General features: G+C 31.2%; 1 protein-coding gene across 2 annotated transcripts; it reads left to right on the top strand.

Moving 5' to 3' along the window:
* The first annotated feature begins 3,309 nt into the window (after positions 1 to 3,309).
* Positions 3,310 to 19,008, top strand: LOC134267004 (uncharacterized). Of its 2 annotated transcripts, none has more exons than XM_062749326.1 (2): positions 3,310 to 3,573; positions 17,697 to 19,008. In XM_062749326.1, the coding sequence occupies exon 2, from the start codon at positions 17,731 to 17,733 to the stop codon at positions 18,529 to 18,531; it is 801 nt and encodes a 266-aa protein (XP_062605310.1). In that variant the 5' UTR covers positions 3,310 to 3,573; positions 17,697 to 17,730; the 3' UTR covers positions 18,532 to 19,008. The 2 variants fall into 2 exon arrangements, with proteins under 2 accessions (XP_062605310.1, XP_062605249.1); XM_062749265.1 differs by having other exon boundaries at positions 3,310 to 3,751; positions 17,697 to 18,976.
* Positions 19,009 to 19,441: the final 433 nt, after the last annotated feature.

The following is a 19,441-nucleotide window of genomic DNA, read 5'->3' as shown; positions in this document are numbered from 1 at the left end:
TCTCAATGATATCAATTACATCTGGTTTTTAGCAGACCTAATTTTCATATGAATCAGACTTTATTCAAAATCTGATACATGATAAGAAGAAAACACTTGTCGTGACCTTCAACTCGACTTTTAATATACCAACGACGTTTTATCAATAAACAATTACAGTTTTTTTTGCGTTTATATGTTGACAAAATACATAGTTGTATATCCCTGTAAGCTTGAAATAAAAGATTTACAGAGTTTGACTCATATTTAACATATGAAGGTATTTTACTATACGGTAACCTATCAATAAAGCTGTATAATAATAGTAATTCTTTCTTTTTCAACAGTCAAACTTCCCTTATGTAGCAATATACCCTTGAACCCCTTTTCACCTGCATAAGGGGTTTCTATCTCTCAGTTGATTCAATATGCAAAAGCATGCTTTACGTGCTAACAGTTTCTAAAACAAATGTAGTCAAGTTGATGACAAGGAGCACACGGCAGCAGAGAATGGTCGACAGGGGATGATCACCACTCCATGGCTCCTGATCCCACCATTGATGCTTTAGAGGTCTCCGTTTGCTTTGCTCCTGATTTCTATTGTTTGAATAGACTTCTGAGTTTTAATGTTTTACTTTTTGAATACTAGTGTGTAGGAAGTTAGTTTCCGGATTGCTTTTTTTCTCATATAAAATATTCATGTTATATCTTGTTTCTAAAAATCATATGTCGTCACATACTTGATATTAAGCGTATGTTGTATTTTTTTTTAAAATTTTTATCAGACGACCATTAAAAGGTTTATTTCTATGTGAATTTTATTTCATTATTATTAACATAAAACTGCAGATAAAACAATAGAGAAAATTCAAACAAATTGATAAACCAGCTTTAAATCCGAACAAATGGTATATAACATTCACTCAAGTTAACAATCAACAGCATTAATTTGTAGTTCATTTTCTGTGTGTACGCATTACTCACTTTAAGCATCAAGAATCGAATACAACCCTTTCGCCCACTGCCTCTTAATGTAAACCAATTCATATAAACAAAGAATAAAAGAAATTTTTGTGTATCGTCCACATGATTTAATTGCCAGGCATATGCTCTTTTATTGTCGTAGCAATATATTCCTAAATAACAGCAGACAATAACATGTACAATAAAAGAATGGCATTTAACAAGTGAAAAATATCATTATACAATCAATAGAATTTTACGACATGTGCGGAAACTGAGATAATTAAAAATGTTGAGATATGAAATTGTCGACAGCAGTATTGAAATAAAGCTTTCTTTTTTAAGATTATGAATTCTACATTGTGGGTATTATATTATGACTTTCTGGTTTTCTTTGTTTCCAAAACAAATGGCAAGAAAATATTTGGTGATGAGAAATCGACCCTCAGAGAATACAAGGCTCCATAATTTGATGTCTTAAGAGAAATCAAGGAAAATCCATTATAGAGTAACACAAGATCCCTAAATGGTTCCCTTGATTTGAAATCAGATGCAAACTGATTTTCAGGAAAGCAAGGCTCTTGCTTGGAAGACTGTTTCGAACAATTATACCATCTGTTAAAAATGGAGTGCTTTCACTTTTCTAATTTACGCTGCATTGGAATATTGCACGATATAGTAAATGGGTAACACATGATGCGGTCAAAACTAAGAAAGTAAAAGACTTGTAAACATGGTAAAGCAAGATAAGCTGTGAATTCTGTATATCAGTCGCAAATTTACCAAAGAAAGGAACAACAAGTCTGTTTGCTTGTATGCGTGTGTGCATCCTCATCTTGAATTATCTGCATTTAGCGAAAGCAGTTGGGAGCTAATGTACATTTTCCCCCTACAAAAAGATAATCATTTTGACAACCAAGAGTTTGTTATTAAATGATTCAACAATATGAATGTTGAAAGTATACTTTTGGTGGCTACTTTCTTATGACTTTTAGATATTAATATAAATGATTAATTTTATATGTTCCTATCATTAATTTTTTTTTTCAGAATATGTATAATTTCATACACGAACTTGTTTGCATAAATTGTGCCTGTCATTTTTTTTTATGAAATCTGTTTGTTTGAAAGAACCAAGAAAGGGGTTTATCTTGGCTTCGAAACCTAAACATCACATGTACAAACAAACCACTAAATGCTTAAACATTTCCTCTTTACAATTCTACAGGTACGTACGAATTCGCCGGTAGATTGAGTATATTGTTCAAGATGTGAACAAGCGAAATGTTTTATGGCTTGTTTATTTTTATAATTCCTGAACCTTTGTTAAGGGCTATATAACTTAGCAGTACCAAAGAAGACCTCGGTCGTTTATTTGAGTTAAATTACATATTCTGAGAACAGATAATCTGCAGATAGCATATCATTTTTTTTCGAAGCCCACTGTGAAACTGGTTTTCGAGTTAGTTACGAAAAAACATGCATCTCAACAGAAGATTTCGACGGCTCTTAAACAATGTCTCTGGCTGCAAGAATTTAATGAAAAGTTATTGGGAAACGAAAAAATATCAGCATGCTGTTGATATCAACCCCTAAATAACACAAGTGCATTTTATAAATCGAAATTATATGAGTTATTTTCATATTATAAAAGCTTTTATGAATTTCAAAAAAAAATCTTCCCACTGCTTTTGAGATTATCAAGTTACGCTTACGTTTGCATGCTTTAAGCTCTTTTTATTTGCCATTTTCATGATAACTTCATCAGAAAAATTCAAGTGCAAATTCAAGTATTTATGAAAAACTTTTGATATTTTCAGTTTTTCAATTCAATTAAGAAATACCATTATTTCTGATAAAACTTAATTATGAATTATCCATTCTATAGTTCTAATGGACCCTCATCACTTTTACGTTATCCTATAGAGCCTGCATGATAAAATTGACGGACTAGTCTATCATTTCAATGTTGCCCTTAGAGTTCTCAGCTGACCCGGAAATTAATTAAACGTATTCTTCTATTTATCGCATTCATCAAACACAAAATCATAAGCAAAAAAAATTAAACCGAGAACATCAGAAAAAAATATTTAACATCTATTGTACAAAACCAATCGATAAAAAAAAATTAGATCCCATTAAAAAAAGCTCCTATGATGTTCTATATTGTTCTATATTGATCAAGTATAATTACATGTGTACCCCCCGGTTTAAAACAACAGCTCTGAGGCTTAAAGGATCCCCACTCTATTTGTGTACATGTGTTAACTGTCAAGTTGTTATGATCAATATCAGGTAGGATAATGCTTTAAAAATTCATAGCCGTCATAACATAAGGAAAATATCTCAAGTTCTAGCTTCTTTTCAAGTGGAGGAAGAGTAAAGAAAAATTGAAGAGTAGATGAATTATGTATCAAAACATTGATTTCTCACTTGACAATGGTGGCTTTGGTAGATAGAAAGCAGGGAGGGGTGAATGTGTATAACCATATCAATTATTCATAAATGTTTGCTGGGTGTATCTTGAAAGTTGCTGGCAGGGAACATCTCTGAAAGAACAATTCTAATGGGACACGCCATTGTTTCTCGTAGAACTACATCGTCGACTTAGAGAAGGAACTTTCGGACATGGTAAAAATGATGTTTGGCAGCTAGGCATGCTGCACTGTATACTACCGGAAAACATATATGATAAACATGTATACATTTAACCCTCATCTTAGCTGTGTGCTTATGTCTAGATCTACAGCCCGTGATTGAAGGCTTTCTGATGATCGTTCATAACAGGGATGAAACTTTCTTAACACAGGTATGTACGGCTATTACAATAATATATACTTTTTATGATTTAAAAAAAGAAATATTATAAGAATTATGATTGTGAAGCACAAAAAAATATTATAATACTTATGATTGTGAAGCACTGTCAGGATTCTACACCAGTGTTAAAAATGTTATTTTAATCAATCTACCAGCTCAATGTACTGTTGTACAGATGATGAAAAAAAGATATTAAAAGCAGAAATATTGCAATATCTACGCAGGTTATTAGCTTTTAACTATACGCATAGAGTAAAAGGTTGCAATCAATTACGGGAGTACGTTTTTCTCACAATATGTTCAGAATACAAAACGAATAATCCATTAATGATTAAAAATGTACTTCATTAAAGAATCATTCAGCCAATAAATAAGGAGAGGTATTTAAAAGCATTTCAATAATCGATACTGGAGTTATCTCAGTTATGGATCTATTTTATTAAACTAATCAACAGCTGGGTATGTATAACATTGATAAATCGACTGCTGGGCTTCGAGACGTTTCAGTCATCATATTAATTGTAAATACTCAAAAAACGTTCTTGTAAAGCTATGTCAGGCTTTTCTTTAACAACAGGTTATGTATCCCTTGAATACGAAATTGTTGCTAACTAATTTATTAATATGATATTATTAACCATTTTGTCTTAAATTTATATATCTTGAAGTTCAGATTCTTATCTAAGCCTATTTTTTCCAATGAAAATAAATGAAATTTTATTAGTGCTGTTAACTTATTTTGATTGATCGATTGTTTATAACAATAAAGAAATTGTTTTTTCAATATGTTATACAAGTCTATAGAACGTTTCCAACTTAAATTTCTTTCTAAATACATATAGTCATGCCGCAGTTTAGTACATTTTCATTCAATATTTTAGTTTTTTGGAATACCGAACTGTTTCTGCATGTAAGGTCGAACGTTAGCAAATTTAAAAGTTAAGTTGCACCCCGTAGCCATCATCCTTTTTTAAAATACTTTCGAGCTTGGCTTGGAAAATTTACCTTTTCTTGCCAAACAGATTGTTTTTGGTACCCCACCACCACCATTACCACTCTAAAACTGTTGCAAGGGCCTTAATGTGTCTGAAATTTTCAAACACATGTATCATTTTACGTGAATCTTTGGATTGATTTAAAGGTTTCAGAACCACACCAGACTATCTAGCTGCTGTGTCCTGTAATTTGTAACGTCTCCTTCGTCGTAGTACAAAGTATACTGTTATAATTGATAAGTTACCAAGAAACCTGTTCATAGAAGATTAATGGGAGGACATGTAAAGTATTTTTTCTATCGAGCTTATTACGATTTATCACCAAGAGATTTTTTTTTCCTGCGTCGTCGCAATGAGTAGCGAATTATAGCATTAATTTCCCTAGAGAATGTTTACATAAATAATTTAGTATGGAAAATTGAAAATATAACTGATGATAGTTCCAGATGATCCGTTAATCCTCGTGAGATGTAATTTATAAAAATTCAACATGAATGTTTATCAAGTTTTAAACCAATGCACAAATAGTAAATGTATTTTTGGTATGATGACCCTACCTTTTGCGAAATATCATACAGTTACATTATAATTTTCAGACTCTGTGGTGTAAACTATGTTATTTTTCGACATCGAGTGTTACTTTTCTATCTGAGTGGTCTCTAGAATGTCATTCCTGCTTTGTTAACGCCTCTGAAGATTTCTTTCACGCCACAGTGGTGTTAAGAAATCATTTTGATATTTAGGTCCCTTTGTTTAATTGAAGCAAACTATTACTACAGGGGATTTTTTAAAATCGTGTTCCTAATTAATAAAATGTTATATTTTTAATTTGAGTTAACATAAACGCAGAGAAAAATATTTAATTAAAATTAGAAAAAGTTCAGATAAATTTATTTCTGCTATAAAGGTACATTTTATTACTTTATACCGTACAACCTTTGTTGCCTTCGAAACAAGGATTTTTGTCAAAAAAGCGTATCGATCCGCTTGCCGTAAATTTGGAATTTTATACATTTTGTAGTCATTAAGAAAAGAAAATTGAATTATAAACGATGAATGAAATATGGAGGTAGTGAACATTAACCTAACTCAAAGGTCCATTTTAACTATACAGATCGCAATCAGAGCAAGCAGATAACCTCTAGCAATATCGAATCTGGGATCAGGTACCATAAAAGCGTAAACATTCCTTGTCGGTCGGTCACACACACCGTATGCTCCTTGTCATTGTCGGTCAAACGGAAAATCTGTAGAAAATTCGGTGTGTAAATTATGATTTTACATTTGGTATGTTAAAGACAATCAGAATTCAGTGTTAGGTTGTATTTGCTGACAAAGCCATTGTTCCAACCAAAGAATTTCCTAAATGAATGCTGATCTTTGTCAATATCTTCCTGCGATTTAGAAATCGTTTCTATATATACATAGAGAAAGTCTTTTTGTTTGGAATCAACTGGTTGGCACAATCCCCAAATTTAGAAGATAACCTTCAGGGTATGTTGGTACAAAGAGTAGGGATGCTGACAATAGAAAAGCTGAAGTCAGCTCGTTTAACATAAATTGCTATTGTTAGTTTACCATTTACATTTTTCTAGTAACATATCCAAATATGAAACAAATGTTCTAGTCTCTGTGGTACCTCAAACCCATTATTTAATTCGCCAGCATATCCATTCATTTTTTTTTTTTGGTACAATAAACGTCTAAAATTTTTAATTTAATTTTTCAATGAAATGAAACTCGATAGATCCCGATCCAATTTCCACCAATCCAATTTCTCTTTTCATATTTAGACGAAAAGTAATTAACAAGTTATGAATTAATTTATTAAAACAACTACTCTGTCCCATGATACCGTATGTTCGGGTTATTTTTTAAGGCCTTATACACTTACACTGTAAATTGAAAAGATGCATGTGTTCCTTTTTTTTAAATCAGCTTATTGTCAATTATATAAATGGATTGAACATCAGACATTGCCTGTGCAAGTCCCTTAGCAAAACATTTGTATCTACAATTAAAAATAACATATGTTTTTTCACTCGTCTTTTTAAATAGGTACAAAAGTTGGCTACAAAAAATATTCATCATTCAAAAAATAGTAATGTATCGATTTTAATGTTGATATATACGCAATGAAATAAAACAAAAACAGCTACCTATTAATTATTTTACACATGCTTCCCCTCCCATCTCTGCTTGGTAACAAGTAGACATTATCAAGATTTGTAGACATGATTATAGTTTGTAAAAGAAATATATATAATGGACCGGAGTTGTTATACATACAAATTTTTTTTTAATATTTTATGATCTGTTTCCCATAGCTCTGGTTCTGATTTCAAAAAAACTTATCTAAACCAGTAATATCCACGTCTTTTCAAATTGACCTGAATGTACATGTATACTTAATGAACAATTAATCTGAATTTATTTCTAATAAACAGTGAATGTATATATATATATAGCTATAGATTTAACTAATAAAGCATATTCCTAGGCTTTCAAAGTTCTTTACAAACGTTAATTATATCTTATTTGTCGATTTTTTATTTCATATCTTATGATTTAAAAAATCTATTTTTTAAGCTTTTTTTTTCAAATTTTGATGGTTCAACTATGCTCAGTGAAATAAGTCATCAAGATAACATCAGTTTTGTTCCTTTGATAACAATAAATGATGAACAAGAAGACCTATATTCCCTTTTTGCTGCTGTAATGTCAATAACTGCTTTAATTCAAAGCTTTAAAAAATATGTATCAGGAAGTAACAGAAACGCTCAATATCTCCCACAAATTATAACTAACTGAGTAGGACATTTTACCCGATATTTGCTTGTTAGTTGTTGTTTTTTTTTTTTTTTTTTTTTTTTTTGTTATGTTGTCCCCAGTTTTTTAAAACCATTGCTAGGGGCATAAAAATATTCATCATTTTTTTATCTTATAATTGCTTCCTTGCTTTTTCTGTCTCTTTTGAGTATAAGTGCAACAAGTATGCAAAATACATTATTTTCGCCATTTTATTAAAAAAAAAAAGTCTGATTAAAAAGCAATCCCTATATAATGACTGAAGTTATTTTTAATGCTTTCTTCAATGGGCTTTTTAAAAAGAGTTCTTACAATTGCCGTTGTCATTTCAAAATTCAGAAAGGGAATTAAAAAAATATATTCGCCTACTTTAAGTCTTAATAAGTGGGCTAAAATCACGTTAGAGATTCCGGTTACTGAAATTTCAGTCATGAGTCATGACTTTTGTTGAGCACTCTCCGGTCTTTTTCATGTCGGGAACTCCTAAAGGAATGATTGCAAAGACAGAGTACCTATTGATTTTCATCTTACTAGTCTTTTAGATCCTTCTAAGTAGAAAAAAGTGGCATACTTGCATGCATTATATGAAGCCATTTTTCACTTACACATCAAGAACAGTTTATATTTTATTGACTGTAAATATTTTATGAAGACGGTTCACCTCTAAGTGGGGGTATTTGCACGGATGACCGGGATGAAACAGCTTTTGGTGCTGTGAGTATACAAAATGTTGGCATTTCTAATCTGATAGTATCTATTAAGTTTAAGAAATTGTTCTGTTTGTGGTGTGATGTAGAATGGTTTTAACAATCATGATTTATCTAATGATATTGTGCAAATTGAGGGATGATATAGTTTTCTTGACATTCAATTTTTTTTTTCTGAAGGTATATTGAATACGACCCAGTCAGTGAAACTTTCATTCAATTTTTGTACACACTTATGCCATCTTCTAAAACTGTTTGTTTGCCCTTCCCGACCAACTGGTAAAAAACACGTCTTCAAGAAACGTTTTTTCTTCACTTTTCCTCCTTTATTATATTAAGAAGTATGTTAATATTTTCTGAAGAAAAATATTCTCACCTATCTACTGACTTAATTTTTCTACTATGAATCGGGAGAGGGCAAAACAAACATTATTTTTAAGATGGTCTTAAATATATAAATAACCCTTTTTTGCAAATAAATAGAAGATTAAAACGCTGCACCTGTCTAAATGTACAGATAAGGAACACTGACCAATCTCATACACCCAGTAAACAAAACACACCAGAGGTGGATCAGGTGCCGACGAGGAGTAAACATTCCCTGTAGACTTATTACTTTAGTCATTCTTGCATCTCTTTATCGGTATACGGAGATCTCCTTATCGGTATACGGAGAACTATAAAGTAGAAAAACAATGGCACAACAAATGGCAAAGAATCTCATTTGAAGATAAATACAAAAAATTAAATACAGGCAAAATATATGTAAATATAGATTCTTCATGAATTAAAGACACGTATAATTCATTTAGATATTGGTCTTTCTAACCCGTCCTTAAAATACACCAACAACCTAGAAATACTACTTACTTCCGATCATGCCGACAAATGTTCTGACTTGGGTGTTCGTCATGTCGTATACTGAAAAATATTCAAGCAGTAACATGTACATTGATAAAGCAAACTTCAATGAAAAAATAAACAAAAATTGTTCTTGGTCTTTCCTTTACATTTCAAATTAGCAGACATACATTCGAATTCATGCACCTGGTTTTACTCTTGGATCAGCTAAAACTATCCTCTGTATCGTATACTTCTTTATTCTGCTCTTCCAATTTCAGTTGATTTTTTTTCTTTGTCTGTAACCTTGTTTCAAGACATGCAATACATGGACATGCAATCCAATCTTCATGTAAGTCAATTGTGCCTTGTGTATTGGATTGTATAACACTAAAATTTTCTTTCAAACTGATGGAGAATCTCTTTATGATAAACATACTGGCTTAACTTTTCAACTGTCAACTTTTCTTACTTATGCAACACTATTCCCTTATTACTTGCATATAGAATTTTTATCTTTCAGTTGATCCTATACGCATTAGCATACTCTAAGTATTTATAAAACGAGGTAAATTATTGACAAACAAGTTGAAAGTCATCCTTCGTAAGTTCTTTGGTCGATACAGTGACCTTGTCGGCAAATATAATCTTTCATTAAGTCAAATACTGACTGTCGTTTTCCACGCATTGGTTAGACCATTATTTACACACAGGATTGTCGAAGGATTTTTCCGTTATTTCGCGACCATTACAAGGAGAAAGCGGTGGATGTGACCGGTTGGCAGGGTATGATCACTCCCCAATGGCACTTGATCCCACTTCTGCTGTTTTAGAGGTGTTTGCTCTGCTCTTGATTTGTATTGTTTAAATGGAATTTTGAACTCGAATCCTCATCGGTATATCCATTTATCTCATTCACGATATAGAAATAAAGTTTTACTTGCCTGTTTTTAAATCAAATATTTCTTCTTGCAGTTCAGTTTTAATGCACTATCCCTGGCTCATTTAATTTCATCTTCAAGTATTTAAAATCAGTCTGCAATGAAATTGAAGATAGTTGCAGGTAATTTAAATATAGTCCAACTTATATAGGATAGACATTATTCATATTTGTTTTAATTCATTATTCATAGGATTTTCCTTTTGTACATGTGGTTTAATTATTCAATGAGAGGTAAAAATATTTGAAGATTTGTACATATATTAATAAAAAAAAATAATTCCATCATTAGCTGTATCGTTATCACCTTTGGTTTCTTATGGTTAATTTGGTTGTTTTTGATACTAGCTTATCATTAAAATTTGTTTTGAGATAAAATATTGAATACACTCTACGGAATATGTTGATAATAAATTAACGAGCTAAATGAACTTAACATAGAGTGCAAATGTTCCATGTTTCACAGTAGCATTTACATCATCCAAAGGTTCCAAAGCGTTGAAGTTTCGTTTTAATCTGCCAATCACATGGATGTAATTTATACACCTATAAGATAAGACCTTGGAACCCATCGCAATGTATCATAAAGTTATCTCCTAAGACATCAACAGGCCGGGGTGAGGGCATGTCGTAATCGACTCTGAAATGTATAACTAAATTAAGCTGTTTTGCGTGTATATCTTACCATTTTACAATTGCAGGCGTAACAGAATATTTTTAAAACAAATAATATGCCAAATTTTAATAGTAACTAGATTCTTTTTAATGTAAATACATAAATACATTATTTTATATTTCTAACATTATATCCAATAAAATTTCGAGAAAAAATAGAAAAATTTACTGCTCAATAACTTTTAAGAAAGCAGACATACTATAATCTGCCCATACGAAGCATTCAAGTCCATATCTGCATGTGTGCCTTCGATGAGATCGTAAAAAGCCAGATCCAGTGTCGCAGTATTGGTATGAAAAAGATCACCCACAGCAAAATGGACCTGAGTGCTGATTTGCAGCTCTCTACTAGTTCTAGTCGATGGTGACGTCTTGATTTGAGTGAATAATTCTTGAAAGGGACTTTAAAGAAACAAATAAGTCTGGATTAATACACGGAATTCATTAATTTTGCTTGACTTGAAGGAATTTATTAACAATCAAGTTCTTCAAGAATTAAATTAAACATTAATTTCTTTTATAAAAAAAAAAAAAAAAGATTTGGTAAGTTCATTTCTTCACAGAAATTGAAGTGATTGAAGATTAAATTCATATGAAATAAGCTGAGAGAACTTTCCGAGTATTCACATGTACAAGTACATATATGCAAGAGTGCAATTAATCATTTCCTTTAAAGTACTTATTCGTTGTCTACCCTAGAGGAATAATCAAGTAATTAGTTGGCATAGTGAAATTGCAGTAAGAGGATTAGGCAACGAGAGATCCAACTCTGTGTTCTTTCTGGCTACACGAAATAAGCTAATCATTGGTTAATCATGATACATAACCTCTGGGGAATGTGGAAAAGGGGGTGTTGACAAATCAATACAAATATATTGACAGTTAGGTATAACACTACAAATGTCAAATGTAATGATCAATTGTTTCTTTATAACAATCAGTAAGAATATCTGTCGATTTGATTAAAATATATCAGATTGATTTGTGTTTGTAGAAAAACAGAGCAAAATGAATACTTTTCTTGACGCATTATTAAAAAACCTTATTTTCAAGAAACAATATATATTAATACAATAAAGAGCATACAAGCCAGAGATCCTGTATCCCTCTTACTCCATTTCTTTAACTCATAAAGCCTTAAAATATATAAACACAATGGGTATTGTATTCAGATATCTTTAATCTCCTCGTTTTTACTTTCAGAGATTTGACCTGATAATTATAAGCCAACAAAATATACTATCATTGTAACAAGTTTTCTGAGTTTTTATAATTTATTTATCTATTTATTTATTTATTTATTGCATTTCGTTACAAACTTATTAATACCCCCATACGATGAGAGTTGAGAGAAAACTATATGAAATAAAAGCATTAATCACTGTCATAGGTCAAGTGTATCTCCTCAACGCAGTACTGTTTCAGTTTCCAACTGCGTAGATATCTTAAAGATCAAAGAAAGAATGGCTTACAAATCGGTTTTACGTATATGTATTTTATCCCCTCGTGTTTTAAAGAGAATGACCGTGCAAGAACGGATAAAAAACAAATACCCAATAAAAACAAGCCATAAGGAAGGCCCATACTTTTACGGATCCGGTTTTTATTTTACACATCAATATAAAATTCTGATGATGACTTGTCTATTGAAATAAAACCTTTTGGGTGATTGAAAATAATTTAGCAAGTTTATATTTGTTTATTATAGTGTAACTGTGTAAATGCACAAGACATTTAATATACAGTACTTATGGAAATTCAAACTTTGCACTCTGTCAATAGGATCTATTTATCATTTGGTACATATACAGACATAAAGTTCTTAATTGCTTTTATGGACCTAAAGCTTTTTGATTTTATTTTTAGCAAACTAACTTGAGATCTATTTTTTTAATTGATTTTAAGCCTATATCATCCCTTTAATATTTACTTTTTAAAAATTTTGCAATGATTAATTGAAAAAAATTATATTCCAAAATTGGGGGTATACGTCTTCAAAAGACTGTTTTGTTAAAATTCTCTGGTCAACCACAATAAAGTTTGTGTTTTTGTTAACTTTAGATATTATTCTTAATAGTTTTAAAGAAAAAATGGCATCTAAACAGTTTAGATTTTGAGAATGATAAGAAATAAAGATATTTTGATATTTTTTTCTGAATGACATGGACAGATTCTACATCAATTTGTTAATGTTTTGCAATAAAAATTTCAAATATTCTCTTGGCAAATGAACATTTTTGATTTTCATAAGTTTTAAAATAAATAAGATGTGATTTGGTGCATAACTTAATTAAATATGATATCACTCTTCTTGATGTTCAATTTTGGCTGTTGAGCTTTTAGAGGTATGTGCTCTGAGACATGTTGTATGAAAATTAACCTGCAAAAATATGTGTTTTATGGGTGATTTAGTAAGTTTAAGACTTATTCAAGGTATTCAAATTAAAAAATGATGAGTTTGACAGAAAATTCTGAAAGTACGGACCTACCTTAAGCCTTATGTTTTTTCTATGAAATACTTTATTTAAACGTTTCTTTTTAAATATATTGGGAGTGATATTGTTGCATATATTGTTTTCCTATTTTATCAAACATTCAGGGTATATAGTTTTGCCCTGTCCGTCTGGCTGTTGTCTATTTGATGTCTATTTGTCCGCAAAAATTTAACATCGCCCATAACTTTTGATTGGTTTGAGCTATGTCCCTCATATTTCACATGTATAGTTCTTGTGATAAAGCCTTTTCAAGAATTTACCCAGCTTTAATCTTGAAAATAACTTTTGAACAGTTGTTAGGTGTTAGGGCTTTCATACTCTACATGAGTATTCTTGTGATAATGTTAGATTTTTTCTATGAATGTAAATATTTTGACCATGCATGGTCTTTGAGTTTGACCTACTTTTTAAAAAACCCTTAACTTTGGTCATAACTTTTGAACAGTTAGTTCTAGGGTCTTCTTACATGTAAGCCACGGGTGTATTTCATGTCATACGGCCTTCTTGGATATCAACAATTCTGACGTTTTGATCTTGGAGTTTGACCTACATTTAAAAAACTTAACCATAACTGGCATATATCTTTAAACGGTATTTATCAGTTAACCTATGTTTTACAGTAACAAATGAATGTATGTTTTACAGTATCAATATGGAAATATACAGAACAGTACCTCAATTCTAAAAATTCTATTGAAACAATACTTATTGGCAGCACAGCAAACATATGTTGTTAGAATACCATCAAAGTCTTTTTCTATTAAAATTTTCAAATATGAAACAGCTATATCATACCTAGTTTTATCGTTCAGTTTGAGTTCATAGGGGGATATCAAATCAAAGAAGGATGAAAAATAAATTTAACATGAATATTAACAATTTATAAAATGTCTTTGATAAATCTAAATGTCGAATTGAATGCCACACCAAAATACCTTTATTTTCCTAGTTAGTATCCATGGGAATTCCATAAGATTGTTTGAAGTCGTGGTTTCCAAAACTTAAACATATACGTTTTGGAAACCAAGTCTTCCAACAATCTTAATTATTGTTCCTATTTTGATTCTTAAGCCACTCAACAATTTACCACAAAAAAAATAAAAATCTTAATTTAAGCGAATTGCATATCATATGTCGGAGAATTACTGCAATGAAGATTGCAAAGAGTGTCAATCGTATTAAAATTTCATGAAATGTTTTATTTTTCTTTTTCGATCAATTACCTTTCCAAGTCATTTTCAAAAATCATTGAGATTTTTTTTATAAGATCCTTGAAATTCTTGGGAAAATTAAAACATTTTATTCTTTGAAGTTAAGTATAAGGTTGATAAGTGAATTGTTTTCTGCATCTGGCATATATTTTTAAACAAAGCGTAACAGATGCTGGAATCGTTTACCAGTTAGCATTGATTATGCAGCATATTTAGTTAATTATAGGATGTAAAACATTTTGTGTTAAGTTTATATTGCATTTAAAAAAGAATAATACAAAAGAGCAAGGCTGGAAATGAAAATAAAAATTTGCACATGGATAAAAAAAAGTTAGAATGACACTTCAGATACGCTGTGTTCGTGTTTCTTTTAGAATGAGGAGCTAACTTGTGAGCAAAATGGCGAAAAGCAACATATTTACAGAGTCTGAATCATTTAGAACTCAAAATAACGATTTGCTCTTTTGAACTTTGGAAAAGTAGATTTTAGATGATTTCATGTTTATGATGTGTAGCATTTAGCACGAACTTGAAAGTTATAAAAACTAAGCACTAAAAGATTTAGCTAGGAAACTTTAAAACATCACGGAAAACCGTGCCTCCATTGATTATTCTACACTGTGTAATCTTGTTTTTATTAATAAAACATGAACTAAACGGCACACTCCGGAAATTTATTTCTAAACATAGTTTATTGACTTACTGGATTGAAAAAAGTACATGTTAACAGGTGTCCCTATGTGTAACTATAGGTATTGTCCATTCCGCCGTCACTACGCAAAAGAATAGAAAGAATTAGGCGTTAGTTAATTGCTTACTATCTGATATTCTTCATTATAGACGTTTCTTACGTCTTTGATGATTCATTTTCAACGTGATGATGTGTTTCTGATACAAAATCCCTTTTCGTCAATTTTCTCTTGATCGGATATAACTGACATTTATTGGTGTTGTGTTTTACTTTTGGTATTTACAAAATCATGTATAAGCAAATTATATCATGATGTTGCCAGTCAGTTCCTTCTCTTAAAATTAATTCCGTTTTTCGAGTTTCTAAGTCGAGTGATGAAACACAGGTCTAAATTCTAAAATGATAAACTAATAAGGCATGTGACAGCATCTTCGTTGGTTTTCTCTAATTAGATTGTAAGTTTGCTATTTATTTTTTGCCGACTTACCTTGGCAAAATAGCCTTATTTTCATTTTTAAGATTTTTAACTTTGGTGAAATATGCTATATTACTAAGCTTTTAACTTTATCAATATGTCTGTTAGCTTTTCGCTTTTTGACTTTTTAAAATCCCTTTCTTTTGGTTCTTCTTTTCTCCCTACGTACTGCTTTCTCGTCTGAAGTCAATAAAACTTGGTATAAAAGTAAACCGAACCAAGATTTTATCTTCTGGTCTTGACGTAGGTACATGTACTTATTTTCACCCTCTTTTATTGTAAATTCAAAGCAGTAGAGCTTAAATCCAAATGAGATATATCTTATCATTTTACTTGATTTTTTTTCTCGTTTCTTCTCTGTAATGATACAGCTTGTAAATCAAGATGCGGAATTCTCTCGAGTGCAATTAACTGTGTATTTCAATGCTTCTTTAATGTTCCTTTCATTGTTTAACTTTCATTTTATGGATTCTCACTGACAAAAATATATCGTTGAAATATTGATTATCTTGGAGGCCTATGCTGTTTTCCCTTTTATTTAATACTCATTCAGTTTCATTCTTTTTAGTTTCATGTTTTTATCATCGTCGTTAAATCAATACATTGTTCATTTTACAAAGCAATGGATAGAATATTTACTTTCTTCAATTTAGTTATCCACAAACAAACCCTGATTACATTTGTTTGTGCTTCAGTCCCTTTCTGTATAAAGAGTTGTTGCTGTTTAATTGAATTTCTATAGTTTCTGTCACATCCTAAGCTTTGATTAATGAATTACATTAATTAAACTTGTCGCCCAAATCCTGAAAAAAAGAAAAGCAATTTCGCCCAAAGTATTATCCTATGCAAATCTAAGTTATATTGATCCTTGGTTTCATTTGTTAAGTCTTGCTGACCATTATCGTATATGGGTGAGGAATTTCCATTTCTGTCATTCTGTATCGACACAGGTTCTCGGATTGGTTTTGTGCAAATGAAACACAGTATGATAGTCATTAACTCATTGACCTTGTTTAATTGTTAGAGAACTATACTAGGGTTGTAAATGTACTTGTCCTTTATGATTTACTCTGTTTGGAAGTAGATTTTTCATTTCAATTCAGGTATCGTAATTAAATGATATGCTTGTTAAGTATTATTTTTTGCATAAATTTGACATAAAATATGATACTACGTATGCAAATCAGATAAATGTTGCTCCATTTTGAATGATGCAGAGTTACTTTGTAAAACATTGATTGTTCAAATGAATATTGGGAAACACATGGTGGGCTTTTTATCAGGCCTATGTGTCCATAATATTTCTTTTTTCAATACGTTTGGAAAAGATTTAATTAACAAACGAAGACGAATTCTTGACATTTTTTTTTTTCAAATTTAAATAACAAATATTTTTACTAAGATTTTTACTTCTCACGAAAACATTTAGTCTTTGTGATAAACAAAACGGATATATTACAGGATAGTCTCTAAACGAGTCAAAATAAAAGGCGTTCAATTTTATCATGCCATGCAAGTATTTTTGAAAGTCATTCACAAAGACAAATACTAACCAACATTAAATCCGTGGGAAAAAGCTAAACGGTGCACAAATATTTTATATTGACAAGGCATAGGAGAAGAATTTTTCAAGAATTTTGTAAATAAAAACCAATTACTTTACTACAAGGATTCCGAGGGATTGATTTGTATAACGGTTTTAATGGGGAAGAGTGAATAAAATGTCGAACCGTGTATATCAATATAATTGCAATAGTGTACTAAGTAAATTTAAAAAAAAAAAAGTGCTTGACAGCAATCTGCCATTCATGAGATGAATTTGTAAAATGTTACCATTGTCAGTTTATGAATCATGATCTATATAGATTTTTTTAAAGTTAATTGAGTTGGTTCAACTTACTTGTAAGTACAGCTGTAACGTGTCGTTTCAACGTTTCAATTCAACGTATCATTTGTGACAAAACATGGCTAAACTTTCAGCCTTATATTAGAAATAAATTGGAATTTTAACTAAGAAAAAGCCAAATCTCTCTGATTTAAAATTAACAAACTCTCTGAGCCGTGTTTATCCATTAATGGATTCATTATCTGTTTCAGCTTGGGAAAATGTTCTTTCCGCCAGCTAATTAAGATGGTCCCTAACAGGAACACGACTCATAGCTGTTCCACCGAGCAGACTACCGAGGCCAATATAGCGCCACAAGAGTCGGAGATCGAAGCGGTCCTGTATATAGTGGTAACTTTGTTATTTTATTCGCTGGGTATTATCATTGGAATTATTCTGTATTTGAAGAGAGAGAAGCAGGAGATCGAGGAGGATAAAGTATATGACGAGTTTTTATCTTACGCAGAAGATCCGTATACGGCTCTGCGGTATGCGAGGGTACAGCAAGTAGTAGCGAGACTTAATTACTTGGAACAGCAGAAGAAAAGGAGGGAAAGGGTCTCAGCAGACAAAAAGTTATCAATAATGGACGACAGGCGGGCGAATTGTGAGAATGTTACAAAAGTGAAGGATTTGAATGAGGATAGTAAAAAAGTTGGGTATCCGCCTAAAATGTGTGATCAAGATTGTGATTTTGTCGATGAAGGTGAAGAGACAGGGGATTACAATGTGTTCGAACAAGACGGGGAATCGATCACTGCCGTCGTTGCCAAATTAATAGATCCGGAAAAAGATAAATATCTACTCGAGGATTCAATTGAAGACAATGTTAAAGTAGGCATTCCAACTTCGAGTTCATTGCAGTCCATTAAAGATTATGAAGAGGAGCCGCGGCGAAGTGAACGATCTTCTGTGTCGTCTGCAAGTGAAGAAAATGTGTCTGGTGAAGAAAAAACTAGATTGATGAGTGAAAACGACTCTGTTTTTGAAGACGCTACAGAACAAAAACAAAAGAAAATCAAAGGTTGCATCGTCACAAACGTTTAGCAGTAAGAAACAGACGTGTGGATGCGAGAAGTCTAGAAAATTCAATTATCATGCAATGTATTCCATGGGAATGTAATTTGTTTACGACGTTTTTATTACTCGTATGAATTCAACAGGGCACTGATATTATTGATTGGGTACAGATGTAAGAGAAATTATTGTTTGTTGTATGGTTTTCAAGTTGACCTCTGTGAGACAACATTTTCATCGAATAACGATATAAACTCGATTAGCAAGTAGACCTCAGACGAAATCACTCCTATTTTGTACTTGTATTTTATTTTCCATGTTTTGTAAAACAGTATTGATATTTGCACGATTTTTACAAGTAAAAGTGAAATAGTCATAGAATCGACTTGTACGCTTAAGGAATTTGACAGATTGGAGTCATGTAAAAATCACATTCAAATTTTATCCTTTCCATGATACTAGTATAATATTTAATGATATACATGTACAAAGTTTTGCCAAAAGTCAAGGATCTTCAAACCGATTCCAATATAGCCTTTACAGTAACAAGTACGTTTTTTCAACTGTTTTACTAAATTTTGTCTTTGATTATTGGCAGAGGATTTAAATATAAATGTGGTACATTATGCAATGGTACGATGTATGCAAGTATAAATGTTTTATTTTTTTTAAGGGGGTTAAAATACAACACGAAGTCTTGCCATCCATTATTACATTATATTGACAAAGTTACTGCCATGGAATGCTCTAAATATATTTTGTTTCAGATGGTTTTGACGTAAATTGGAATTCTAGACACTTTCAACGGTGAAAGTTTTAACAAGTTTTGTACATGTTGCAGACAAAACTATTAGTTGTTGCAATATCCAAGTATCCATTTTCTTCGAGAGTGAAATTAGAAATTAAAGTAGACCTTGAATCATATTTTTTTACCTAAACA

The sequence above is a fragment of the Saccostrea cucullata genome, unplaced genomic scaffold (assembly GCF_032062105.1).
Source record: "Saccostrea cucullata isolate Sc308-1 unplaced genomic scaffold, CSIRO_AGI_Scuc_v1 ctg1176, whole genome shotgun sequence".
Classification (NCBI taxonomy): Eukaryota; Metazoa; Mollusca; class Bivalvia; order Ostreida; family Ostreidae; genus Saccostrea; species Saccostrea cuccullata.
The sequence above is the reverse complement of the archived record's forward strand: the minus strand, read 5'-3'. Positions and strand labels throughout refer to the sequence as shown.

Excerpts from the sequence above, each read along its gene's own strand:
- LOC134267004 (XM_062749326.1), top strand. The coding sequence starts at position 17,731 with ATGGTCCCTAACAGGAACACGACTCATAGCTGTTCCACCGAGCAGACT.